This window comes from Setaria viridis, chromosome 1 (genome assembly GCF_005286985.2).
Source record: "Setaria viridis chromosome 1, Setaria_viridis_v4.0, whole genome shotgun sequence".
Classification (NCBI taxonomy): Eukaryota; Viridiplantae; Streptophyta; class Magnoliopsida; order Poales; family Poaceae; genus Setaria; species Setaria viridis.
Window position 1 is genome coordinate 36,210,349 of NC_048263.2, and position 26,597 is coordinate 36,236,945.

Genomic DNA, 26,597 nt, shown 5'->3' on the forward strand with positions numbered 1-26,597 from the left:
CGTTGATCAATCACGAACCGCCGCGGAGACAAAGGAAAACGCAGCGTGCAAGGAATCTGCTTCCTGACGACGCACGCGGCACGTCGCTGTTGCAGATACGGACGCGCATCGCGCCACTGTCCAGAAATCCCCCGGTGCAGAACAAAGCCGCCGCGCCGAACGCCAACAACCAGACAGCTGAGCTAAGCTAAGCGAAAGCTCAGTGCATGCGCGCACAATTTCCACTGATACAGCAGCCCATTTTCCACGACACAGCCATCACACAGCAAGAGGAACACTGTGGCAGCCTGCCAGTAAGGCACGAATTATGAACTGCATGGTATGCTTCGGTTTCATCCCGTGTATGTTTCGTTACGATGCTCTAGGAAGTTGGAATTCAGTTGTTCGCTTCTGGAATTTTTCTCTTCTTGGGCAGAAGATATTTCATCCCCCATTGTAACTGAAAAACTGGAAAAACACAGGCTTGATCTCCTTGAAAATTTGCTGTTTATGGTCACTAAGCTGCCCAGTTTTCAGAACCTTTGCTGGTCTAGAGTTCAGAAAGTAACCATCAATTGGTTATTTAAACTCCTTGGAACAAGGAGTGCAAAAAATTTGTTTTTTTGTTAATTTTGTTACTGAACTAATCAAGACAAAAAAAATGAGAGAAAATACCAGATGTGATGCCAAAAAAAAGAGGGTCAAAAGCAAGAGCAATCAAAGTTTCTGACTAAGAACTTAGTAACTAGATATGCAGTTATGAGCCAGGATATTTGTTATAGCCATGTTTAGTTGTTTACTTTAAACTGAAGATGTCGTCTGAAATTTATATAATTATTTCTCCAGTGTAATTGCAGCTATGTATCAGTGTAAAACTGTAAATCCAAGTCAATTCAAGCTCTTTGTATGCTTGTCATTTTTTTCTGAAAATGATAAACATTGAATTGAGTACAAGTACATTGTCTTTTTCTAGAAAATTTCATGACTTGTCTTCGTCTGGTGTTGGATCTAGAAAGGAAAAATATTGGATGGAAAAAAAATTCAATTGTAAGGTTATGATAACCCTCTCTCTCCATCAAACTCCCGTCAGAAAAAGATGACATTGAAACAATGAGAATTAGCACAAAACAAACTGTACTGCTTGTTTGTAACGACAAATTCTAGAGATAGGAGGTAGCATCTGATTAAAGGTTTATGTATGAAAAATGCAAATGCATCGACCTTATACACTCTCAAAAGTTAATTTGCAATCCAACTATCCAAAAATTTGTTCCTATAGACGTGGCTTCATAAAAGCACAGAAACATGCATTTTCTCTTAATGCAAGATGCACATCATAGTCTTAATTTGCAAGCGCTGGATGTATTGATTTCTAACATGTCTGAAAAACGCAGGCTTAAGCATCTAAAGTGTAAACTGAATGGAATAAATAAAGTATTATTGCCAGTAAAAAAAAAATCAAAACCACCACCAAGAGTGGTCAGTTAGGAGCACATACAAAAGCAGTAATAATGGAATACTGCTGTGGCACCTGGTACACAGGAAAATTCCACCATTGGAAAACCCATCTTATTTTGCCATCCATCCATCTACTCATCAGGGGAGCTCGACACCTCAGCCGGGGTGACCGGAACTCCATCATCGTACTCGCCTTTTTCGTCATCACTAATCTTCCCCAACGGCGACGAGAAGTCAAGCCGCATCCCCTGCATAACATCCTCGTAGGACTCCTCCAGATCCTGGGAGGTCAACTGGTGATACTCCACCAGCTGCATCAGGCTCTGGTTCTCCCTCGTCAGGTTGGCGTTCTCCTGCGCCAGCCGCGACTTCTCTGCCAGTAGAGCCTCCAATTGTAGTCTCACCTGTACAAGGTTTATGCAAGTGAGTTACTAGACAAGCAAGAAAAGCCACAGATACCATCCAAAAAGACTAACAAGTCCATCATAAGACGAAATGTGGCACAAGATGTTGCAATTAGCCTGCCTATTTATTTGATGCTCAAATGAAGAAATTGGTGGATAAGCTCGTGAACGAGAGAGAGATCAAGAACTGAGTCAGCATCACTCCATCATTACCAGGTCATCTTCTTCAGGGCTGACTCCGCTGTCATTTCCCTCTCTGAGTCTCTTATTCTCCTCCTCAAGCAAACCACACCTCTCCTGCATGAAGTGCAACTCCGACTTGATGTTCTTGAGCTCCCTTGCGAGCGCAGCTGCTCTGCTTGCCATTGAAACCGCCAGCTGCAGATTGAATTACAAAATCGAGCAACAATCAGCCATAGAAAGTAGAAACCACATGAGAAAAAGGAAAAATTTTATTGCAGGCAACCTACATTTCTGGCCCGCTTCAGGTTAGTGCTCTGCGCGACCTCCGCGGAGGCCTGCCCACCCCCCGTCCCCTGCCGCAGTTTGACGCCCGCTGTTTCCTCTACATCAGAACCAGCAGCCGCAGCCGCAGACGCTTCCTTTCCGGCGACTGGAGAATCGCCATCCAGGCCCGCGGCCTCCAACGAGTCGCCACACAGCCGCTTTGCCTTTGGCTCCTCTTCTTCCTCATCTAATTCGGCGCGGCGCTCGCATTCCCTCGCCTGAGAAGAGCACGTGGCCAGAGCACTCACTCCCTGGCAAGGATCACAGGGCACCATCAGATATCTAAAAATACATTCTCAATTTCTCAGGTCAGGAAGCTGGATGGGATCCGGACCTTCTGCGCGGCGGTGAGGGTGTCGGAGAGCTGCGCCAGCGACGCGGCGACGGAGTCCAGACCACGGACGAGCATCAGCGAGTCCTCCCGGAGGCGCTTCCCCCGCTCGGATTCCACCCCGCGCTGCGCCGATCCCCAGTCACGATACAGAGAAACTCAAGATCCGATTCGATAACAGACAAAGCGACAGAGGAGTCATCAGAGATAAGCAATCACCGTAGTGGCGGCAGCGGCGGGTTGTGGGAGCACGCCGCGGTCCTCGAGGATGGTGTCGACGCGGTTGCGGAGGCGGTCCCAGAACCGCCGGTCGTCGGAGGCGGGGCTGGCGAGAGCCACGGTGGCGGAGTCCATGGGACGCGAGGTGCACGGCGCAGGGGGAGCGGGCAACGGCTACTTTTGATTCCGGGTCGGAGAGGAAGGGGGTTGAATCGGGGGTAGAGCTTTAAATCGGGGGTAGGCGGGTAGCTTCGCAACGGTCGGATCGGAGAGGAAGGGGTGAAATCGGGGGAGAAAATAGCTGCTGCGGCGCGCCGGCTGGGGAGCGGGTCCGCGGTTTAGCCGTTTATTAGGTCCGTCTTTATAGTAGTTCGTTATCGTTATATTTTGAATGTGTCTAAGACTACTAATGATTAAAGTAGTGTCTCAGTGATTGTTTCGCTGTCTGAAATAATAATTATTTAAAAACTAGAGGAAACATACAGTGTATACTTAAAAAATGGATGCACATCTCGATTGCAGATTTGCAGGTTCATCATTCTAGTTTTGTATTGTACTAAGGCCTGGTTTGGTTCGTTTACTTACCCGTCACATCGAATGTTTATATACTAATTATGAGTATTAAACGTAGACTATTTACAAAATCCATTACATAAATGGAGGCTAAACGGCGAGACGAATCTATTAGACCTAATTAGTCCATGATTTGACAATGTGTTGCTACAGTAAACATTTGCTAATGATGGATTAATTAGGCTTAATAGGTTCGTCTCGCTGTTTAGCCTCCACTTATGTAATGAGTTTTGTAAATAGCCCACGTTTAATACTCCTAATTAGTATCTAAATATTGATGTGACACTTGCTTAAAAATAAGCAAAGGGAACCAAACGCCCCCTAAGTTAAACTGCTATAATTTTAATCACTGTATGAAGTGATAAAAATATAGTCGAAGCTGGATAAATTTGACTTAGTACAAAAATAAAAGACTTATAATTTGGAACGGATGGAGTATCACAACACTCACCCGTATCTATGGATGTCTAAAAAATTGGATCGCCAAATTTTAAGATTGACAAAGTCACCACTCAGATCTTGTTGATGACCACATAACCCACTGAAAGAAATAACCACATATGTAAAAAATCTGGTGATAGATTCTTAAATGGAGGAGGTACGAGCAATGCTTGGTTCTTACTTTTTTAATCTAAGGTTGACTAGAAATGAACGTATCTATATATGATTTGCAAAAAATGATTGGATCTTGATCTTAACGTGTGGAGGTTTGCTCAGGAGTTCTCAATAGACTTGTTCTTTCGAAGGAGGACAAGACGGAGACTGATCCATAACAGCAAGTAATTTGTACAGATTCTCATTCTATGATGGCGAGCAATGTGACGTGTTGCAGAAGCCGAACCAGCAATACTTTCTACGAAATCCGACCTCAAGCGAACGAGTCACAAGTGAACAACGCCATGACACAACGGGACAACCGAACCAGCAATACTTTCTACAAAATCCGACCTCATGTGAACAAGTCACAAGTGAACAAGGCCCTGCCAAATATTTAATAAGAACGTAACATCTGGCATATTACAAAATGAAATTCCTTAGTTGGTAATATACAAATAATTTTGTTTGTCAAGTTGCAACCTACATTCTTTTTGTTAAGTTGTTTTTTTCATTGTGGTGAGCATTTCTAGAGACCCTAGCACGTTGAGCTAAGAGATAGAGCATTCAATAAAAAGCTTACCAAGCTACAGCCGCAAAAATCAAAGGTATAAAAAGAGCGGTTGAGGGACAAGGTATCCACAACTCCCCACCGATCATGATACTGGTTGACCCTAACAGGTGGATCTGCCTAACCATGCTGTGCGGGCTAAGGTATGAAGACGTGTAGAGCGTAAATCAGGAGGTCGGACGAATCAATTCAGTTTGTATATCACGAGATTCATGTTGTAAATTGATTTCCTTATAACAACCACTAGGATTAGATCTTATTCGACTTGTAACCCTAGGTCGTCAGCCTATATAAGCCGTCTAGGGACACCCCCGAGGGTAGCGAACCCAACACACGTTAACTCTTCGGACATGTGATCAGCAATACAATCCATCAAAACATAGGAAGTAGGGTATTACTCTCCGGAGGTTCGAACCTGTCTAAACATTACGCCCCCTGTGTTACCACCCGAACCTGTCTAAACCTTGCACCCCTGTGTTACCATTCGAGTTCTTGGTCTTACGATCTTCCCCACCTACAAATCTACCACCTGGGTAACCCCTAGTGGATTACTGGTCACTAAATCTGAATGGTCATTTTCCTTTGTAGTTCTATCTGTTTTTTCCTGAAACAAATTCAATTATTATGTTATAACAATGGAACAATTTGAATATACACCCATCATGATTTTCTAGTCCTAAACTTATCCGCCAAAATTAAATTCCCGCAGTCCAAAGAGGCTTGTTTTGCTGAGGAAAGATGACGTTAGTTCCTAACATTCGATCCCGAGGACGCCCAATCTTATCACGAAGAATTCAAAACCGTCACTTTTGTGCGCTGATCAAGGCGGCAACATCGGTTAGGAGAAGACCACACGCATTGGGTCCGATTGGGTCGTCCGCCAAGTACGCACGCCACCGTTTCCTAGCCCACCACGAGTCTCCGTCGTGAAGAATGGTTGCGTTCGTGCCCGGGCACTGTCCTCTATATAAGCAGGTTAGCATCCTGAAGCTGCAACTCACTGCATATCTCAGCTGCTACAGCAGTGCCTGTGAGTGGGAAGCAAGGAGCAGAGCCATGGCCTCTGTTCCAAAGCTTCTCCTCCTCCTCTTCTTTTGCAGCTGTCACTCTCTCATTGCTCACGCAGGAGATGATCGCAGCTACACGGTTCTGTCCCTTGACTCTCTGAAGTCTGACGCTGTATGCTCCGAGCGCAAAGGTACAGTACGGTACACTGTCCGTGCACGTATCTGCGGTTTCCACTTGGCGATCGATTCTGCGCACAGTTGTAAATTGCAACCGTTTCCCTTGCTTCGATGATTGTTTCAGCAGTTCCGTTGCCCGGCGCCGCCACGGTGCCGTTGCACCACCGCCATGGCCCGTGCTCGCCGTTGAACATCACTAAGATGCCAACCCTGAAGGAGATGCTCCGGCGTGACCAGCTCCGGGCTGCTTACATCCAACGGAAGCTCTCCGCCGGCGCCAAGGGCGGCGCTGGTGACGTCCAGCAATCGGACGCCACCGTGCCGACGAAGCTGGGCACCTACCTCGACACGTTGGAGTACTTGATCACCGTCGTCATCGGCTCGCCGGGCGTGACCCAGACCATGCTCATCGACACCGGCAGCGACGTGTCATGGGTGCAGTGCAAGCCGTGCTCGCAGTGCCACTCGCAGGCGGACCCGCTCTTCGACCCCAGCTCGTCGAGCACGTATTCACCGTTCTCTTGCAGCTCTGCCACCTGCGCGCAGCTCGGTCAGGAAGGGAACGGCTGCTCGAACTCCCAGTGCCAGTACATTGTCAGGTACGGCGACGGCTCCAGCACGACGGGGACCTACAGCTCCGACACGCTCGCGCTGGGCTCCAACACCGTCACGAACTTCCAGTTCGGGTGCAGCCAGGTGGGGTCGGGCTTCGACGACCAAACCGACGGGCTCATGGGGCTCGGCGGCGGCGCGCCGTCGCTGGTGTCGCAGACGGCGGGGACGTTCGGCACGGCCTTCTCCTACTGCCTCCCAGCGACCTCGAGCTCCTCCGGGTTCCTCACTCTCGGTGCTGGAACTGGAAGCTCGGGCTTCGTCAGGACGCCCATGCTCAGGAGCAGCCAGGTCCTCACGTTCTACGGCGTACGCCTTCAGGCCATCAGGGTGGGTGGGAGGCAGCTCAACATACCCTCCTCTGCCTTCTCCGCCGGGGAGATCATGGACTCCGGCACGGTCATCACGAGGCTGCAGCGGACGGCCTACTCGGCGCTGTCGTCGGCGTTCAAGGCCGGGATGAAGCAGTACCCGCGGGCCCCGTCCAGCGGCATCCTCGACACGTGCTTCGACTTCAGCGGCCAGAGAAGCATCACGATACCGACCGTCGCGCTGGTGTTCTCCGGCGGCGCGGTCGTCAACCTCGACGCGAACGGGATCATTCTGGGCAACTGCCTCGCCTTCGCTGGGAACAGTGACGACAGCTCCTTCGGCATCATCGGCAACGTGCAGCAGCGCACGTTCGAGGTGCTGTACGACGTCGGCGGGGGCTCTGTGGGCTTCAGGGCTGGGGCGTGCTGATCGCTGCGCGCAAGGACTGAAGGACACTGTCACTACTTGTTGGTGGCTCATGGCTGCGAGGTAACAGACGTGAAGTGGGCAACCATCAACTGCAGCACTTCGATCTCAACTATCTATATATCTTCGCGATTGCAATAACGCGCGATGCAAGTGCGCAAACTACGAACCGAATGATAATTGTAATTTTCTCCGGATATACAGTTATTAATAAAGATTGATAATTACTATTGCTCTTCGCTTTGTTGATACTAAACTACTTGGTAGTAGTCTATATACGGATGATTATGGGAGTATATATGTTTCATCATGCCTCTTGGGCGAGACACGCCACTATTACATTACAAGACAGCGTCTCTACCTGATGAACTCTCAGAAGTTAACTGATTAGGTAACATTCACTAACTAATCAAGCTCTTAACCAATGATTTTGAACATCGATAAGAATTTCAAAACTTTCGTTCCGGTGAAGGTCAAACTTGGTGCGCGTCATATCATCACAACTCACGAGTCCAATCTTCCGGAGGAAGGACAGAGCAAAGTCGCCCTACGAACACTGCACTACTTGGCTGCCTAGGCTGCCTATATTAGCAGCCCACCGTCACCGAAAGAGACATCGATCGCGAAAGCACGCCGTAATTGGAAGGCGTGTCAAAGCATACGTGAAGGATCGTCGTCACGGAGTACGCTGTTAACGATCCTTCACTGTCAAAAATCGTACGTGCTTGATGGTTTGGACTTTGGAGTTTGGACACCGACCACGAAAAAGCACGCCGGCCGAATCAATTGGAGTAGTAGACTGGAAGAGCACGAGATATGCAATAAGAGAGGGAGGTTCCTTTTCTTTTGAGAAAAAAAAATAAGTTCAGGAGGAGGGGAAAAAATCCTTTTCTTTCTGTACTGGGCCTTCAACCAGCCCAAAGACTCACTTGATGGTCCAGCCCACAAGAGAGATCAGTTGTAGGCTTGTTGACCGTCGTTGTTATTTTCGAGAGCGTCAACGTTTGTAGCAGGATGTCAGCACACGATGCCGTTCGGCGGCGCGGACGGACCCGTACGACGCCATGCCGGCATGCCGCTGTGGAAAGCGGACTGCAGCGCCGCGTACACGGTCGAAGGCAGGCGGGCGATCACCGTGCCGGTGTCCACTTGTCCACCACCTCCCTCCCCGGTCGCGAACGCTGACGCGCCGGCGCGCTCAGGTGCTACCCGCTGACGACGCTGGTGCCCATCAGGATCACGACGCAGTACGTCGGCGCTCAGCGACCACACAGCAACTGCGTCGTGGACCGGGAAGCCCGGCGTCATCGGGAGGTAGGACAAGAACACCCGCCGTAGGAGCCCGGCCGCCATCTGCAACGGATCCGGCCTGGCGTTCTGAACCTCCCGTCCTTCGGCGTCAGCGCCAGCATATGTCGTCGGATCTCGGAGCTGCTCGCGACCGTGGTTGTGGACACGTCGCCATAGATGGTTAGATGCCCAGCCACGCTCACAGCACAACGGCGTAGAACGACGACTCATCACATCAGTATGTTCATCACATTCAGGGGGCCGACGGGGTCAAGGAGGGGATCGGGGCACGTCCGACGCCTGCGATTGCGGTGCGGCGCAAGTGAACAAATTCGAACACAGCCGATGGACGATACGCTTGAAATTGTAACTCGTGCGTGCCCCGATGGTTGCGGGCAAAAATGGAATTGACCCGTTAAACCCGTAAATCTTTCTGACGGAAAAACGTAGATCTCATGCAAATCGACGTCGCGAGGCTGCAGAGTCAAATAAAGTTGATGACATTGGTGGATTAACCACCATGTTATTGACGCAAATGATGAATTACATCGAGTCTAATTTCCTCACCTAAGCAACTGGCCGACGATGGCCCTACAAATTTCCTGACACTCATGCTAGATATCGAAAAGCTAACATTACTCCCTAAACCGATGTGACCCACTATCAAGTATCGATGGAGAAAACCAGACACCTAAGCTCAAACCTCCACGAGCAAGGTGACGACACCCACGACCACGAGCCCTGCTACAACAGACGAAACAACGCTGAGCGCACGCCTAGTCGCGCCGCTGGGCGCCGGCATCGGGCTCGGGCTTGGGGTGGGCGTGGGGGTGGAAGCGGATCCGGAGCCGACGACGACCGACGGCGCGGCGGGCGACGAGGCGGCGGGGGTGGGCGTGCCGCTGCCCATGGCGGTGGGCGGCATCCCCGGAGCCGCCGCGGGGGCGCCGGTCAGGGAGGAGGGCGCCCTGACGCGCGCGATCATCCGCTGCCCCGCCTCGCAGTGGCCCGGGACGCCGCTGACGAAGTAGAAAGGCCCGGTGCCGTCGAGCCTGAACTTGGTGTCGCCGCTCGTGAACCGGCTCAGCGGCGTCTCCGTGCTGCACTGCTTGTAGTCGTCGTGGCTCACCAGCAGCACCGAGTCGTTGGCGTACTTGAAACCTGCATGCATCAGAGCGATATATCGATCAAACACGCGCATTCCATAGGACAAGTAGAGAAACTAAAGAACAACCAAGCAGTGTGCGTACTCAGGATGTCGCCGACTTGGAAGCGGTTCCTCTTGGCCCAGTGGTTGTACGTCTCGGTGCCGTTGCCCGACGGCACCGCCCACCCCCGCTCGTCGCCGACGTTGAACACCGCCGGAGGCAGCGCCGCCACCGACGCCGCGAGGAGGGCGCAGGAGATGGCGAACACGGCGAAGCGGAGGCTGGCCATTGACGCTCAGCGGATGGAACAGGGCTACAAGATCGCCGGGGTCGCCTCACTCGATCGGAATGGAGCGCTAGAGAGGAAGTTGATCGAGCCTTTGGATTGGTGTTTCGGCGTGTGAGCCGTGACCAGTGCGGCAGGGTGTTTATATAGACGGTCTCGGAAGGGAGCGGCGGCGCTGGCGAAAGTTGAGGGCGGAGTGGAGGCTTGCGAAATGCGCATGCCGTTGCCCAGGCGCATGCACCGGCGCTCCGCACGTCCAGGCTTCAGGTGCTCCGGATCTCCGATCTCCAGGCCTATCGGCTAGTAACCGCTGGGCTAAGTTTAAGACCAGTCAAACAGTCAATCAACAATGGCGTTTGAACTTGAACTCTGAAGCAAACGGCACGCCGGTAGCACACAGATGGGCTCGAGCATCTTTTGGGCCTCTTTCACAAGGTAGTTTGGGTTGGGCTGGAAACAAAGGCTTGGGCTTTTAGATTGTTTGCCTAGCGGATTAAGACGGGGCCTACATGATTCGTAATCTCCACCAGGACACGGGTTAACGAAGAAACCGCCAAAGGCTATTTCGGTCAAGTCGCTTGTTTCAGTTGTGAAAGTGTGAAACCAAAACCCTCTCCGAACCCAGCGGCTGCTCCGGCGGCGGCGGCGGCGCGTTGAGATGGCCGACGACGCGGTGGGCGAGCAAGCCGCGGTGGCGGCGGGGGACGGGGCGCAGACTCCTGCGCTGTCGAAGAGCGCGAGGAAGAAGCTGCAGAAGCAGGAGCGCCAGGCTGAGCGGAAGGCGGCCCGGAAGGCGGCGGAGAAGGAGCGGCGGCGCGCCGACGTGGAGCGGCGGAGGCGCGAGTGGGAGGAGGCGCTCGCCGCGGCGCCGTCGGACGAGGCGCGCGCCGAGATGGTGGCGGCGCGGCGGGAGACGCGGCGCGAGCGGGTGGGCCGGCGGGCGGAGGAGCGCGGGGCTCGCGCGGAGCGGCTCCGGCGCGCGGCCGAGGGCGCGGGACAGAAGGTGGTGCTGGACCTCGAGTTCGCGGACCTTATGCGGCCCAACGAGATCCATAGCCTCACGCAGCAGGTGAAATTGACCTTCTTTTGCTAGTAGATTCTGAACTGAAACGAATTTACTGTTGTGGTTGGGATGACACTAGTTAGTCATTAGTCTGTGTGATTCCTGAAGGAGCGAATATATGAGTAGTTTCTCTGATGTTTTTCGATAATCAGGAATGATCCATTTCGATATATGGACATTATTGAAAGAGCATCTAATTTTGGTAAAAATGTGTAGTTAACAATAATTGAACTGTGGCCGTTTTGCTAAAATCAGATTTGTGGTGTCTGTGTGAAGGCTGTAAACCCACTACAGAATTAGATTTGTTAGAGAAACTACTGCTTCTTTGTCTTACAAAATTAACCTTATAGCAGTTGTAGTATATACTGAATTTGTGGCCGCAACCTGTGATAGTGTTCTTAGAAGAGCTCTTGTTTTGTGTGCAGGGTTCCTGTGTTCCCATTAGCAAATTCTACATTTTGTATTGTAAAAAAATCATGCCTTTAATGTACATTTAAAGTTAAGTAAAGATGCAAAATTCAATTTCAAATTCATCCTAGATGTCAAGAAACAAAAAGTACAAGTAGTCGATCCAGGATGTTCATAATGTGCTAAAGTATCAATGTAATTTTTTAATCTCAACATAAGAGATGAATTTGGCATAGAATTTCTGCATGCTTATCTATATTAGTATTACAAAGTTTCCAACATGTTGGAATAACTCTGTTCTTACTAAAAAGAGACAGCTAGCGCCCATGTTTATTTCTGAAACTTTTTACAGCATGCTTGTGATAATGGATCAGAGGGCACTAGTACCTATGCCTGCATTGCATAGTATTGTAAAATATCTCTGTCAAGCTCCAATGCTCCATATGTTCTGCAAGCATACAATTTAAAAACAATCTGAGAAACAATTTTACCCATTAACTAATGTGTGTTGCAGATTATGTACTGCTATGCAGTGAATGGGAGATCTGCAAACCCAGCTCACCTGTGGTTGACAGGTTGCAGTGGAGAAATGGCGACCCATCTTCAGAGAATTCCTGGGTATGATAAGTGGATCATTGAAAAAGCAGCCAAGCCTTATCTTGAAGCATTTGAAGATCGTAAAGAAAACCTTGTGTATCTTACAGCAGATGCTGAGACTGTGCTTGATGATCTAGACATGTCAAAAATATACATCATTGGTGGCCTGGTGGATCGAAACAGATGGAAAGGCATAACATTGAAAAAGGCTGCTGAGCAGGGCATTCAATCTGCGAAGCTTCCTATTGGAAACTATTTAAAGTTGTCAAGTTCCCAGGTGAGCATGATGTTTCTGCCTTTTCATAAGAGAAATTGAAGTGTTGGCTTGCCTCACCATATCCTTTGTTGTGTGTACCATGTTATTATATTCTTAACCGTTTTAAGGGAAAATTACCCTAGTTAAGTTTTTCTTTCTGATTTTCCGAATATTAAGACTTGAATGCAGCACTGAACGAGTGATGAGTTGTTAAGCTACTGCACAAGTTGCTAGGGTAGTTTCATTGAACTATCCACACTTATAGCTATCTTAATTTTTTCTTTATTAGTAATGAAATGGTAGTTTGCATTGGAATATCTTATCTGAATCTGCAACTCTGGATAAGTTTGTACTGAGATCATCCATCTCCTTGTGTGTCAACCACGCAGGTTCTTACAGTTAACCAAGTGTTTGAGATAATGCTAAAGTTTGTGGAAACAAGGGACTGGAAGACGGCATTCTTCCATGTGATTCCACAGAGGAAGCGGGGAGAAGCTGAAGCTGGAGATGATGAGACCAAAGTAAGCTTGGACGATAATGATGATGATGCTGAAGAAGCTGCAAATGGAAATCTTTCTGAGGAGGACCTGAAAAAGGTTATCGATGAAGACGTGGACGACGATGGGGATGAAGAGCTGGAAGACGACGAAACCGATGTTTCCAACAAGAGGCAGTGTGTTAGACGTGAAGACGTGGAGGCTGGGGATCAGGATCACTCCGGTGCTGTAGCAGAGGCGACACCAGCTGGGCTAGACGCTACTACACCGCAGGCTGAGCAGGCCAAGGAATCAAACAACGGTGGCAAGGACGACTGAAGAACAGTGAACCCCACGTTTGTCACTGTTTTGCAGACAGCTTTGTTTTGGTGGTTTTGGGCGTTCTGAAATCCATGTATTTCAAATCAATTATTTCTCTTTGTGTATTTGGACCTGACCATTTTGTAGTAATCATCGTATATTAGTACAACGGGCTCGCAACCTGGCGACCGGCATAGGTAGCCTAATGCTCCGGTCTTTTCAACGTGAAAGCTGGAATGAAATGAAGTGGAATACCTGATGTCTTGCAGTTGTTGAAGTACTGGATGAAAGTACTAGGTGAAAGCGAAACACCTTTTGTTCTCTCAAAAAGATGGAATGAAATGAACTCTGGGATTTGACGCTCAAACGTACGCACGCGCGCACGCTGGTGCGTGCCAAGCGCTCTTTGTACTGCCCACAGTAACAATTACGGGTGAAGTGTTCCGGCATGGCGCTGCGGCGTCTCCGCCTGCATGCATGGCTACAGGGAACGCAGGATATTTCGTCACGCGCGCAGACGCAGGCTGTACGTGCAGCCGTGCAGCAACAAAAATAGACCTGACCTCACGCGGTCGTGCGTACAGTAGAGAGAGAGAGCATAGGGAAGGAGCTAGTAGGCAAGTAGCTTGCAGAGAGAGAAAGAGAGAGTGAGAGGGAGAGGAGGAGAGAGCTCACAAAACTAGGCGAGCTGCGGCCTGCAGTTCCCGAAGCGGCAGCGCGCAGGGCATGCACTGGAGCAGGGGAAACGAAACGAAGACCTGCCGATACCATGCATGCAGGAGCAGCAGCTAGCAGCCAGAACACATACATACGCTAACCCGGCAGAATTGCGCGGAAGCTGCGCACTTACCGGCACTTGTCGCGCGCGCCTCGCACTCGCAGCAGCCAGCCACGCCACTAGAGTGCCTGCAGCCGCGCAAGCCAAGTAGTCAACCGGCCGGCCGGCGGAGCGCCGGAGCCCCCCGCCCCGCCACCAACGATATCTGTAGTGTTGCCCGCCGCTACTAGCTACGGGTGGGGGCGTGGTCGATCTGCCCACGAATACGTGCGTACGCCCGCGTTCTCGCTGATCAATCGACGCGTTCCGCGCCATGCACCGCCATGGCTTCTTCGCGCGACGTGTACACTAGCATGGAGTAAATTCGTTCCCAGCACGTCGTACAGTCTCTGTTTTTCGTCTTCCAGGATTGGATCCAGCTACATTGATTATATTGTATATTCGTCCTTGATTACTTGACCTTTCACAACAAAAATGCCTTTTTGCATACGTCTATGAACCACGCAGAACGCGGCTAGCTAGGCAACATCCATAGCACTATAGCACAAACAACGCATGTCCTCAAACGACACCATTGTTCGAACTGTACATTAAACGGCAACTGCGTGAACAGAAGTAGACGACGAAGATACACGAACAGTTAATAAGCTGAAAAAGCGTGCAGGAAATAATCTCATCGACCGTCACCGAACATGATACTACTAGCTGGAGCAAGCATTGGATCGGACTAACAAGAAAAACTAGTAGGGAAGTTGAGAAATTAAGCATGGAAGTACGTAGCAGCGGCACACGTATTAGGAACCGCATGCATGCGTACGTGCAGATAGATAAAGGGCTCGCTGATGATGAGCGAACTGCTAATATGATTGCTACTTGTACGACGCGAACGGGTGCTGGTGCTCGAAGCCGCCGCCCTGCGACGCGCTCCCGCCGCTGCTGCCGCTGCCGTCGCCGCCGCTCCCGCCGTTGCCGGGCGCGTACGCGGCGCCGGATCCCCCGTAGTACGCGGCCATGGCGTGCTCGCCGCCGTACGCGGGGTCGTACGGGTACGGCAGGTACTGGTGGTGGCCGCCCTGGTGGTGCGGCATGGCGAACCCGTGCCCGTGGCCGTGGTGCGGGGGCACGGCGCCCCCGTACATGGATGCGTGGTGCAGCTGCATGTCGTGGTGGTGCGGCGGCATGGCAGCGCCGGGCGCGCGGGGCTTGAGCATCGGCGGCGGCGCCATGGAGTGGTGGTGGTGGTCGCCGCCGCGCGTTGCACCCGGTGGGAGGCCGCCGACGCCGCGCGCCTCGCCCTCGAACTCGCGGTAGCGGTGGAGGTAGACGCTGAGCGGGTCGACGTAGTCGTCGAAGCCGAGGCGGCTCATGGCCCAGAGCACGTCCTCGGCGGTGATGGTCTTGCGCTGCTCCCGCTGGCACCGCTCGTTGGCCTCCCCCGTGATGAAGCTGATGTACTCGGACACGCACTCCTGGATCGTCTCCTTGGCGTCGTCCGAGATCTTGGCGTGCGGCGGCAGCACGCGCCGCATGATGCGGATCACGTTCGCGATCGGCATCAGCCGGTCCTGCTCGCGGATCGGCGGCGGCGCAGCCTGCTGCTGGGCCTGCGCGCCGCCGCCGTTGTTGCTGCCGCCGTTCGCCGCGCCGGCAGGGAGGAAGCCGCTACTGGAGTCCATTGGCTCTCTCTCGCTACCTGAAAGCTAGCTAGGGTTGGCTTGCTCGTCAGCTCGTGATCGAATGGCGTAGTGGCCGGGATCGAGTGGGGACTGCTAGCTGCTTGGCTTGCCTTTGTGGTAGCTACCACTACCAGGGAGTGTGTCGTTCTTGTGATGTGTGAGGATACGTTAAATAGGAGGCTACGAGGTGTTGACCAGGTGGTAGCGAGCACACAGGCTACTCCTCTAGGCATGGAGCTAGAGAGGCACGGCAAGAGGCGATGGCGATGGCATGCATGCACCGTACAGGGAGGCGCCTGTTCATGACAAGTGGCGGAGGATTCTGCGACGAAGCACTGCTCCGCCGTCTGTCTGCGTGCGTGGGCGTGGCCGAGTTGTCACGCGCGAAAGATGGAACGTGAAAATGGATGAATCGGGTAGTACTGTTGTTGCATCGTCGTACGCCATGGTCACGGTCGCAAAAGATACGCATGCATGATTTATTGGTTCAACGTACGTGGTAGTGGTGCCTATGGATTAGATTTGTTAGTGGTATTTCAAGTGTCATTTTGCATTTTCAAATGTTTTCAAACTTTTGAAAACGAGACGTGTATCATGTGGATGGGTGGTTAACGCACGCACGCATGCATGCATGGAATGGGTCGTTGCTGTCTTGCTGAAGATTGAAAAGGCCAGCGGCCAACCGAGCGTTTTTGCTGCTTCCCAACACACACATCCAATACCTTTCAATGCTTCTTTTGACTTCCTGCTGCACTGTTTCTACCTCAGTAAAAAACACTACTATGACCCATCTGGTACATGAGCCTAGTACGACTACATGAGCCAGGGTGATGATGTGGCAAATTTGCTTGCGTGTGCACTGAGCTCCCGATCAGGCAGGCCGAGCCTCATCTGCTTCGATAAGGATAAGCAACAATACCTCAAAGATCAGTACTCAACACCACGGCACCCTTAGCGAAAAAAGAAAATTACAAGCACGTCCTGCAGTGTCGCTGTCCTCGCAACCGACAATGCCTCGTAGTGGATCGGAGCTCGCCATCATCATCTCCCAGGCAACAGCAAACAGAAGAGGACGGTCTCCATGACCATCCATCCCCGAGCTCGTATCAGCACAAATCACCAATTCACCATTGCAGGCTACACAAAACAGAAGCCGCAGTAGGTCCCAAGAGATGGGGAAAATTAGGGTAAAGCACCAATGAAAGAACCTCGACCGGGGCAGCAGCAACACACCAAAACAGTCTTGAATTCTTGATACTGATCCGTTGACAGTTGACACCGCGCCAGAGAGAAACAGAGAGGAGCACCACTGCTCCCAAATCCCACTGGCCCGAAACCGCGGTCTGCCGCATCTCCGAAAGCCATGAAGGCCACCGGATCGGAGCCGGGACGGCCCGGCGTCTCGCCGATGAGAGCGACTGCAATCGTCGAGGCCGCCTCCTGATTCGCCCAATTCACTGTAGCGAAGGGGAAAGAGGTTTCGAGAGGACGTCCTGATTCATTGGCCTACTAGCTCCAGCGGCGTGCGATCGACACAGATGACTACAACAATCACCGGGCCGATTAAGCTGCCCTGCATGATTTTTGGTTGCATTCCCAGGTGGAGGTGGTCAAAGCTAATCACCATTACTAGCTCAGGCAGCACCTTTGCCGGAGCCAGGATCTCAAATTCGGTGGCCTGGCGTAGGATACACCTTCCTGGACCAGCATGCATAGCGCAGAATTACTAGCATGACCTGATGAGGCTTCCCTGGTCGCCGAGACCGAATCGGCAATTGCCAAGGTGCCGCGAACCCCAACGGCGATCAAGGTGTGGCACCCAAAATAAATGCGCAGGACAGCACATCAGCACCGTACCATATCTTTTGGGTAATTTTGCTCCCGGACACCGTTCAATGTTGCTATTTGCTGACGGACACTACTCAAATTCATCTCTAGAACACTCTTCAGTTATGGTTATTTGCTATTAGACATTATGTCTAATATAATAATAATTTTTTGTAGTGGTGGGAGAGAGAGAGAGTAAAAATGACCAAACTGACCTTGCTAATATCCCTAGCGGACTGCGGACCGCTGCTGCAACATAGCGTGGCCGCGTGCCGCGGCAGTGCCGCGTCGTGCACTCGCCATGCTGCTGCAGCAGTGTGCTCGGCTTCTGGTGCTGACTAAAGTAAAAAGCTAGTCGGCTCCTGACTGCTCTGGTGTTAACTATAGGCCTCAAGTAGTAGTAGTACTAGTTCCTCCTCATCAGGGATAGTTCATGCATGCTTGCTTATAGGAATGAATGGATTTTGTATATTTATGTAAGGATCGTTTATGTACCTAAGTGGATGGATTCGATGATTTCTTCACTTTTTGCATCTCTTTGCATCTCTCTTCTCGTTACAACATGTTACAACCAATCCCAAATGGCCAAACCCATCGACTGAAGTTCCATTCAACGAAAGCTTCCAAGGGCCATTCCAAGCTGCCACCCTGTAGAATAAGGGGGTGTTTGCCTAGCAAGGCTAAAGTTTAGTCCTGTCACATCGAATGTTCGGATGCTAATTAGGAGAACTAAATATGAGCTAATTATAAAACTAATAGCAGAACCTCTAGGCTAAATTGCGAGACGAATCTATTAAGCCTAATTAATCCATCATTAGCGAATGGTTACTGTAGCACCACATTGTCAAATCATGGACTAATTAGGCTTAATAGATTCGTCTCGCGATTTAGCCTAGGGGTTGTGTAATTAGTTTTGTAATTAATCTATATTTAATACTCCTAATTAGTGTCAAACATCCAATGTGACAGGGACTAAAGTTTAACCTATGCCTCCCAAACACCCCCCTAAATCAAGGACGAGATTGAGGGCTGGGGCCGATGCCACGGAGGACGTGACGGCTGTCGTGAAGGATTCGCTCCTCCCGTCGGGCGTCGGCACCTGCAGCCCCAGCCGCGGCAAACTCCAAGGCATGCGGGATGCGCACCAGGCAGGTGGAAGACTGACGTGTGGACCCCACGTTACAAGGGTAAAATTAACTTTTCATATGTTTTCTCTCTCCTCCAGAGTAGCAAATTATTATTTTAATAGTTATGGTGTCCGAGAGCAAATATCCACCGAAGAGTGTCTATTAGCAAAGACAAATTTGAGTAGTGTCCATCAGTAAAAATCAACATTGAATAGTGTCTCCTAGCAAAATTTCCCCGTATCTTTTCATCTTTCACAGAGCAAATATGCAGCATACAATTATTGCTTAACCCTCCTGACTTTTGTTATTGAAATGATACATTGACTAATTAGTGACAGCAGCTTCTTCCTTTCTCCTTGAGCTGTCTCTTTACAAAGAGAGGTAGGGTAAAGAGTTGTTTCCTTTCCGATGGTTTGGGCTGACCACGTGAGTCGTCGTCAGTTGCTTGGCGTAGAGGGTGTTGATGAAGTCCCATAATCTTGTTCTTGGTTGTTGTTTTCAAGTAGAGGAAGAAGAAGAGCTTCTCCTTGAACCAACGGTGAACTTGAGCTTGGGGACTAGGAAGAGGAGGTCGATGTGTTATGGTGATCTTCTATGGCGTGGTGATGATCTTGGGTATTATTCTTGCATCTCCTTGTGTTCTGTAGTTCTTGGCTTCTTGGGCAAGAGTCAAGAAAGATTGAAAGAGTGGAAGTGGGGTAGTAGAGTACCCTCATGTTGAAGGTGTGGGCTGATGAGTAGGTACTGTGTGGTGACACGCGACGAGCCGGCAACATATATGGTTCCATGCATATGCACTCACGGTTGGTCAATGTTGGACTAGGGTTCCCACCACGAACCATGGTCAATGTTGGCTCAAGACTGACATGGTTGGATGAGTTGATCCAGTTGGGGCTGTGGCAGTCTATTGAGTACCAGGCCAACTGACGTGAGCTAAGGCACGGTTTGACTACTCTTCAATAAAAAATAGAGTTTAGCCTTGTAATTACAAGCATCATCTAACTAAGAATGAGTACATGCTTAATGATATATTCATGATGACATGGTTTTGCACATGATTAGGTTTTGCTTTGTGACATACTCTACCTGACCCATCCTCGTTCCTCCACATATCTTGCTTCATCAAGCACATTGGACCCATCAACCCACTTGCATTCCCCACATCATACTAGCAAGTAGTAACTCTTTTGATGCTGGAGCCAATCATGTTTCCCTGCAGCATTGTCACCACTACATTTTCTATCACTAGCCTCTAGCTCCACCTGCACTCCTCCTCCCTAACTTTCTGCTTTTGCCACAGCCGCCTCTTCCACTACATGGCTATTATTATTTTGCATACTTGCACCATAAAGCGATGACCCTCCTTTTCTCCTTCACAATGGCAGTCATCTCAAGTAGCACCATCACAAGGGTTGTCACCTTCTCAATACTCTCCATGGTATGTTGTATGTCTTTTATAAAGATGGCATGCTAGCCTTCCACTGGTGCCCTCGTCCACGGCAACAAAGGTGAACATGCCCATTGCCTTGATGATGCACTAGTTGTTGATCATGCCGCACACACAGTTTGTGAGGTCCATGTCCTTGCACTCATGCTTAATAATATGTGTATTATTATGTCAGGCGCGCGCCCATGTGTCCACTATGCATGAATCGCTCCTGCTGATCGGTGGCGCCAGTACTGGTGTTGGTGTGGCTACTACTATGTTGCCTCCCTCAGTAAAGCACCAATATATTGTGTCTCACACAAACTTGATGAGATCCATATCATTGGCATTTGGAACTCGAGCACGCCGAGCGGTACTACCTTGGCTAGCGGGGTCCAAGCCTACTCCACCCACCCTCCTCCTAGTCGATCAGCACAATGTCAATGTTCATGACTACAAACACTAGGAAACCAACATGAGTGTGCAACACGTATGTGTTCTATCTTGAGTCTTAGCGAGAGGCATATCTTACCATTAGGTTCACTAGCCATTGAGCCTTGATGCCCCTACAAGTCACCTTCGAATTGATGTTGAGGTGTCTTCTAATATGAGCAGCCTAATCACCTTTGTTGTTGTGGGCAATGGACTTGTCTCTATATCCTTTCTGTTGGCTAGATATTTGGCATCTTGAACACAAACGTAAGCCTTTGGTTGGCAACCTCGAGAGTTGACCAAGCCCTGATCTTCCTTGTGCACCCCTTCATGCTCTGTAGCATTGGCCTTGCCATTTGACCGAAAAACCTAGTGCGCAGAGCAACCTACAACTATTCACAATTTGCTTGGCTTACCATGGCTACTGTTAATATGTCCATTTCTTTCTTCTGATCGTGTGCATCTATCTTAACCCCCAGCGGCCCTACTATTTGTTGCCTTCACACTCGAGTGAGTCCCAAATAATGCTCTTCCCATGGAGGCATTGAGGATTGCTCCCTAGATGCAATGCCCTGCCCTAAATCAAATCCAAGACGGGCGCTCCCGGCCTCACCGCCATGCCTCGCTCCACTGGACACTGGTAGGTGCACTCTCCACTCATGGTTGTGAAGCTGCATAGTTCTAGGTTTTGATTTGCTTGCCCATGCGCTACCCATTGCTAGAACACTCTAGCTGCTAGGGTTTTCTAGCTCTATGTTGCAGTGCGAGATCGGGGATAGCAAGATGCGGATAAACTTTTTGTGTGTTTTCTTTGATGCATGAAGGGATGGGAGAGGGGTCCAAACCTAGAACTTCCTGTCCCCTGTAACTAATCTGGACTCATCTCAATCAAAACCCAACTCTTAATCAAGGTGTTACCACAATGAAAGGCAACGATTCAGAGTAGGGAGAAGTTGGATGTTTTAAGGTAGAGCAGTCGATCCCAAGGAACATTTAGAACTTCTTGTCATAGGTTGGTGTAAGATGTGCATATCCAGTTCGTACTTGCAATAATGGTAACTAGGTTAAGTGTATAGATATAGGCATCTATGACATGTGTCCAATAGGCACCATCTTTTGCAAAATAACATGAGGGGAGAAAAGTGGTTCTTCTTCTTGTGCCTAAGAAATATAGAAGTGAATGCGCTTGTAACGAGTGGCAAATCCTCAAAAAAAACCATAAGTGGAACCTGGTACATAAATTCATATGAAAACTCTGGCCTAGAGTAGGTCCTGGCATGTGCTAGCTAGTACAGTTGGCTTAGGCACATTTCAACTACTAGAGGTTTCGAATGATAACTGCATATTTGTTTAACCATAAAATTTGGCATTTTTCATTTTTTTTGCATGCTCAATTTGGTGCTGATCTCTCGCTATGCATGGCTCATTCCATTTTAGGCTTCCTTTAGCAGGCCATGGATCAACATGGATTAAGGTCCGATCCATGCCACATGTGGAAAAAAATATACACATGGGCTAAATTCACATATCAGGAAAAAAAGCGTACTTAGCACCGCGTGGGTTGTGGCCACTCCTCCGTCTTAACCTAGCCTTTATGTGTACGGTGCACCTCGGGCTTTGATCGGTGTGGGATCTAGGTGTCGTGGGACTGTGTTAGTATTTTCTTAACGTTCACGAATAATTCGCAAGCGCACGAATATACCGTTGTAGCACTTCACCCGGAGAGTATTCAAGGTATCGTATTTTCTTAGGGAACGGGAGCATAAATGTCTTCTAGCTAGTTCAACCCAAAGACGATAAGAGAAAGAATGGTCCCGGTAGCGAGGTTGTCTAAGGATAGAGATCATGGAAGGATAAACTTGGCTACGGAACACTCGCTTTGGAGCACCGATTTACACCTGGTCTGCCAAGTGCCTCTGGCCTTTAGCCCTACGCTGAACCCGAACGGGGAGGGTTACAAAGGATGGACAGGGCTGTCACCACCTGCCATCTACCTCAACTAACCGTGGGGAAAGGTAGCAAACAAAGGTAACTTCTAGCCTATACACCACGTCTACGCTATCGATTACTACTCTAGCGTCGATCAGGATTATTTGTCTTTATCAGGAGTCCTTTACTAGAGTATCCGCCACAAGGACGAACAATGAACCCGCAAGTGAATAATAACAAGAGCTTAGCCTTACCAAGAACTCATCACCATAGACGAACTTGGATACTTACTCAAGTGGATCGTATCCAACGAGGTACAAGCCGAGAAAGGTCGCCGACAAACCCGGAACTCCTCCTCCGGACTACATCCTCACTCTCTCCCTATCCTATGCTACCGAAGTAGCTCTAGTGTGGAGTCCCCCTCTTCTCTTGTGTTGTGTCTTGATGTGGTGTGGTGTGGTGTCACATGGTGTGGAGTGTGTGGTGATGTCTTGAGAGGGGGCTCTCCTCCTCCTTATATAGCTGCTAGAGGACGGTTTCCGGGCGGCATATTCAGGGAATCTTTGCCAAACGCCTTGGGGGATGAACGAGGGAGTGCCACGTGGAAGCTGGGCTCGAGGGGAGACCGTCCAGGTTTGACCGAACCCCTGGTTGCCGCCTTCCGCAACTGCCTTCTTCTGGTAGGCCTCTAGGTGGATCCTGATGTTGGGTCTTGTGGTCCTCCTTCGAATTGGGCTGATCTGGTTTATCTTGTAGATCCTTGATTCTTGTACTCTCTTAGGATATTCTTGAGGTGGTGTTTCTTATTTGTTTGAGCACACTTTATCCCCTTATGCAGACATGATCTCGTACAAAATGTGATTTACCACAGCTTGTGGAAATGGTTAGAATAAACCCCTGTATCTAGTTTGGTGCTTGTTATTTCACTATCTTTTACAAGAGTTGACGGTCAGATTTGGTTTTAAGGACCGTCAATGTAATATTCCAAAAATTTGAAATATTAAATTGAGAGAAATTTCCAAAAATTTAAAAATTTTATTTGAATTGTGTGCTCATTTCATAATTGAAATCAAATTCCACTCTCTTATCTAAATTCCCTATTAATCCAATCCCAAACTATTTTCAAAACTTGTGTGGTTTGATTTCGTTCTGTTTGGATTTTATTTGGATCTCAAATATGAGTGTGTTTGAATTTTGAATCCAATTCAACATTCAAACTAAAAATAAAAACAAACCTAAACTAACAAATCTAACCTATCCTACCCACCAGGCCGGCCCATGACCCAACCAGCCTGGCTCGCCTAATCTACAGGAAATAGCCCAGCAAACAGGCCCATGAAACCAACCTACTGGCCTGCCAGCCACCGCACCCCCCTCGCCCTTTCTTTCTCTCCCACTAATAGGTGGGGCCCACCTGTCAGCTTTACCCCTCACCTCTCGCCGCCTCCCCCTCTCTCTCCCGCCTGCTCTGCTCCGTGCCGCGCGCAAAAAAAGAAAAAAAATAGATAGCCACAACCATTTCATCAGACATGCGTGTTTTTTATTATCCGATGGATTTACACAGTTTCATTAATGCAAATTGTTTGATGTAGTTAGTACTCAGGTTGTTCGACGCTCAAGAATTCTTATTTAGGTAGTTCTCGTCGACCCCTTGCCAATTGATTCTGACTTGTTTTATCGAGAACAGAGGCGAATTGTGCAAAGGCTTGTAACTTCGCGAATTGAGCCAATTCCAATTTTGATCATTTTGGTCAGATATGTAGAAATCTTTTTCATTATCATAGTGGATCTTCAAAAAACAGACTTTGTATCGACTAGTATATTTCTTAATTCGTTTGTGAGAAAGCGTGAAAAGAATCAAGAGACTTGAATTTAAGATTTCAATAGTGAATGAATTCCCATAGAGGGAGCTCCGGGAAGATATAATGAATTAAGATTAAGTGGTAGGAATCAACGAGCACGTTGCAATAAATAAAAAAAAACTATTTCTTTTTTCCCATTTTTCTTTCTTATAACAAACACAAGAATCAAAACTGGATTACTTTCTTTATATATGAGTCTGACCCAAGTTCGGGTCCATAAGAAGTGATAATCGCCCTATGAAGACTCGCTTTTGCTAAGGCTCTGGTGGGTTCCATTTCCTTAACCAAACTACTGCCTATGAGTCATTGGCTCATTCTTCAACAGGCACGCGGTCAACTAAATTACAAAATCTAAAATCAGACATGTTAGCAATCTAAGGGCAAAGTATAGTTTAAATTAAAGTAAAAAAATAATTTATGTATTTCCGACATGAATATATTTTTTATGAAATTTGAAATAAAGGTTCTTGTCTTGTGGGGAACGATGCCCAAATTTTTGGAATCCGGTACCAACAGGTATAATCCCCCCTTGTCCGACTGTTGCTAAGCAGTTTTGGCATACCAAACGGACCTGTCTAGATGGTAATCTTAAAGTGGCTAATTTACCCTCTTTTGCAATCAGTTTCGCTACAGCACCTGCTGCTCTAGCTAATTGACGTAAGTAAATACGTAATTAGGAATATGGAAAATTGCATTTTTGAAATTTGCAATAATGCGATGGGCGAACAACAGGAATTGAACCCGCGCATGGTGGATTCACAACATCTATAAGAGTGCAGAAAGAAAGCTCGGAGGAAGAGTGGCCTCAAATTAAATTCTTTATTAATCTTTTTTTTCCAAAATTTCCCCGAAAGGGGTTAAATTCCATATATTTTTTTACTACCCTTTCATATTTGTATGTTTTCTCGAATTGATGATACTAGAAGAGCCCTCTTTACCAAAGGAATCCAAATCTGCCGAATCGCTCATGTTATGATCTTCTACATGCCTTGCACCTGTGACCTTTCGGAGCCTTCCGCGAGAAAGAAATCCCCACCGTGCCCCTATAGCTCCTGCCGGCCGCGCCCCAAACCCTAGCGTCTGGGCCGTTGGATGGCCGCCACACCACTCTCGGGCGCGACGCTGAGGGTGGACGGTTGTGGGTGCTCGCGCCCGCGCCGTAACCCTAGCCTCGGCCGAGAGCTATAAAAATCCATGGCCGGGAGGCCTAACCCATCCACCCGGGGTCTCCCCGTGCTGCAACCGCTAGTTGAGAGAAGAGGAGGAAGGAAGAGGGAAGGAGAAGAGAAGGGGAAAGAAGAGAGAAAGAGAAGGAGGCCACACCGGACGAGCCGACGCGCCGCATCGAGAAGGAGGAGCCAGAGCTGCCTCGTCACTGCCCGAGGAGAAGGAGTTGCCATCGCCGTCGCCAATGAAGCCGCCGTTGTTCCGCGAGCCTTCACCACGCCGACGTTCGTCTTCTCCCCCACCTCACCATGAGCACCGCCACCCTTTTTCTCTTCCTCTCTCCCCTTGGCACCTCTGGCCGACCACCGCAGTGCCACACCCTGTCGTGATGTCGTGGACGCGGTCATCGCCACCCTTCGCTGCGACGTCGCGCTGCCGCAGCCAATTGAGCGCGTGCCACACGCGCGGCCAAATGCATGTGGCACACGGGATCCGGCGGGCACTCCGGATCCTGACTAACCATGTGCAGCCACGTGTGCGCCACGTGGCAGCGCCACGTAGGATAGGATGGCCACGTGGCTGCCACGTGGAGCCACGTGGCGCTGGCGTGTCAACTAATGGACAAAGGGGCCCACTGACTAGTGGGGCCATCGGCTGACCGGTCAACGTTGACCAAGTCAACATTGGCCATTAACCGGTCAACGCTGATGTCAGCCGACACATGGCACCCTCCCGTGCTACCACGTGGTGCAACCAGAAGCTGATACGTGTCACCCTAATGAATGTTTTTTCGAAATTAATTAAATAAATCTTTCGATCTTTAAAAATTCATAACTAATTCATTTGAACTCTGAAAATATAAAACCAGTTGCATTAAATTCATAAAATCGAGCTCGTGTCGTTTGTAGCTAGTTTGATATTATTTGGATCTTATAAATTTTGCTTTCTTGGATTTTGCCTAGATGTAATGTCGATTAATTTATATTGCACTGTATCTCGTTCTATTCAGACCGAGCTATGACTTGGAAGACTCTCAAGACCCCGACTATACCGAGGAGGATCCCAACGACTACATACAAGGTGTCATGTCACTTCCAATTCTATAGATCCTATGCATGCTTAGTTGCTAGCGCTTTATTTATGATGCTTGGATGATGATTGATTGCATAGCCTATATTTCTAGCCATGCCTTGATAAATTTTTATCCTGTTTTCCTTGTTACCAACTTGTGGACTAACTACAGACCCCTAGCTAGTCCACCTTAGTTATATCAATATACATGTTTTTTGAGTTATGGATGGGCATATGCCATGGCTTTGGTGATGGGATTCCTTATACACTCTCGCGTGTGTTTTGGG

General features: G+C 49.2%; 5 protein-coding genes across 6 annotated transcripts; 2 read left to right on the top strand and 3 right to left on the bottom strand.

Moving 5' to 3' along the window:
- Window positions 1–1,400: 1,400 nt before the first annotated feature.
- On the bottom strand, window positions 1,401–3,160 carry LOC117841412 (uncharacterized). Its single transcript, XM_034721769.2, has 5 exons — window positions 2,899–3,160; window positions 2,683–2,805; window positions 2,312–2,599; window positions 2,055–2,219; window positions 1,401–1,841 (listed from the first exon to the last, which is right to left on the bottom strand). Exons 1-5 carry the CDS (start codon window positions 3,031–3,033, stop codon window positions 1,569–1,571), a joined length of 984 nt encoding a protein of 327 aa, XP_034577660.1. The 5' UTR covers window positions 3,034–3,160; the 3' UTR covers window positions 1,401–1,568.
- Window positions 3,161–5,620: 2,460 nt separating this feature from the next.
- Window positions 5,621–7,405, top strand: LOC117836796 (aspartyl protease family protein At5g10770). Of its 2 annotated transcripts, none has more exons than XM_034716336.2 (2): window positions 5,621–5,834; window positions 5,945–7,405. In XM_034716336.2, exons 1-2 carry the CDS (start codon window positions 5,693–5,695, stop codon window positions 7,171–7,173), a joined length of 1,371 nt encoding a protein of 456 aa, XP_034572227.1. In that variant the 5' UTR covers window positions 5,621–5,692; the 3' UTR covers window positions 7,174–7,405. The 2 variants fall into 2 exon arrangements, with proteins under 2 accessions (XP_034572227.1, XP_034572293.1); XM_034716402.2 differs by having other exon boundaries at window positions 5,948–7,405.
- A 1,544-nt stretch (window positions 7,406–8,949) lies between these two features.
- On the bottom strand, window positions 8,950–10,041 carry LOC117838039 (early nodulin-like protein 6). Its single transcript, XM_034717910.2, has 2 exons — window positions 9,711–10,041; window positions 8,950–9,621 (listed from the first exon to the last, which is right to left on the bottom strand). The coding sequence occupies exons 1-2, from the start codon at window positions 9,895–9,897 to the stop codon at window positions 9,158–9,160; spliced, it is 651 nt and encodes a 216-aa protein (XP_034573801.1). The 5' UTR covers window positions 9,898–10,041; the 3' UTR covers window positions 8,950–9,157.
- A 424-nt stretch (window positions 10,042–10,465) lies between these two features.
- On the top strand, window positions 10,466–13,292 carry LOC117844923 (tRNA (guanine(9)-N1)-methyltransferase). The gene is made up of 3 exons (XM_034725808.2): window positions 10,466–10,963; window positions 11,880–12,239; window positions 12,608–13,292. Exons 1-3 carry the CDS (start codon window positions 10,553–10,555, stop codon window positions 13,031–13,033), a joined length of 1,197 nt encoding a protein of 398 aa, XP_034581699.1. The 5' UTR covers window positions 10,466–10,552; the 3' UTR covers window positions 13,034–13,292.
- A 1,136-nt stretch (window positions 13,293–14,428) lies between these two features.
- LOC117864651 (uncharacterized) lies at window positions 14,429–15,833 on the bottom strand. Its single transcript, XM_034748774.2, has one exon. It carries the CDS (start codon window positions 15,467–15,469, stop codon window positions 14,663–14,665), a length of 807 nt encoding a protein of 268 aa, XP_034604665.1. The 5' UTR covers window positions 15,470–15,833; the 3' UTR covers window positions 14,429–14,662.
- Window positions 15,834–26,597: the final 10,764 nt, after the last annotated feature.

Bases quoted from the DNA above. Each gene is read 5' to 3' on its own strand.
- LOC117841412 (XM_034721769.2), bottom strand. From the start codon at position 3,033: ATGGACTCCGCCACCGTGGCTCTCGCCAGCCCCGCCTCCGACGACCGG. The intron at 2,600-2,682 runs GTCCGGATCCCA...GATCCTTGCCAG, and splicing joins CCCTCACCGCCGCGCAGAAG to GGAGTGAGTGCTCTGGCCAC. The intron at 2,220-2,311 runs GTAGGTTGCCTG...TTCAATCTGCAG, and splicing joins ACCTGAAGCGGGCCAGAAAT to CTGGCGGTTTCAATGGCAAG.
- LOC117836796 (XM_034716336.2), top strand. From the start codon at position 5,693: ATGGCCTCTGTTCCAAAGCTTCTCCTCCTCCTCTTCTTTTGCAGCTGT. The intron at 5,835-5,944 runs GTACAGTACGGT...TGATTGTTTCAG, and splicing joins TGTATGCTCCGAGCGCAAAG to CAGTTCCGTTGCCCGGCGCC.
- LOC117838039 (XM_034717910.2), bottom strand. From the start codon at position 9,897: ATGGCCAGCCTCCGCTTCGCCGTGTTCGCCATCTCCTGCGCCCTCCTC. The intron at 9,622-9,710 runs GTACGCACACTG...TGATGCATGCAG, and splicing joins CCAAGTCGGCGACATCCTGA to GTTTCAAGTACGCCAACGAC.
- LOC117844923 (XM_034725808.2), top strand. From the start codon at position 10,553: ATGGCCGACGACGCGGTGGGCGAGCAAGCCGCGGTGGCGGCGGGGGAC. The intron at 10,964-11,879 runs GTGAAATTGACC...TGTGTGTTGCAG, and splicing joins TCCATAGCCTCACGCAGCAG to ATTATGTACTGCTATGCAGT. The intron at 12,240-12,607 runs GTGAGCATGATG...TCAACCACGCAG, and splicing joins TAAAGTTGTCAAGTTCCCAG to GTTCTTACAGTTAACCAAGT.
- LOC117864651 (XM_034748774.2), bottom strand. From the start codon at position 15,469: ATGGACTCCAGTAGCGGCTTCCTCCCTGCCGGCGCGGCGAACGGCGGC.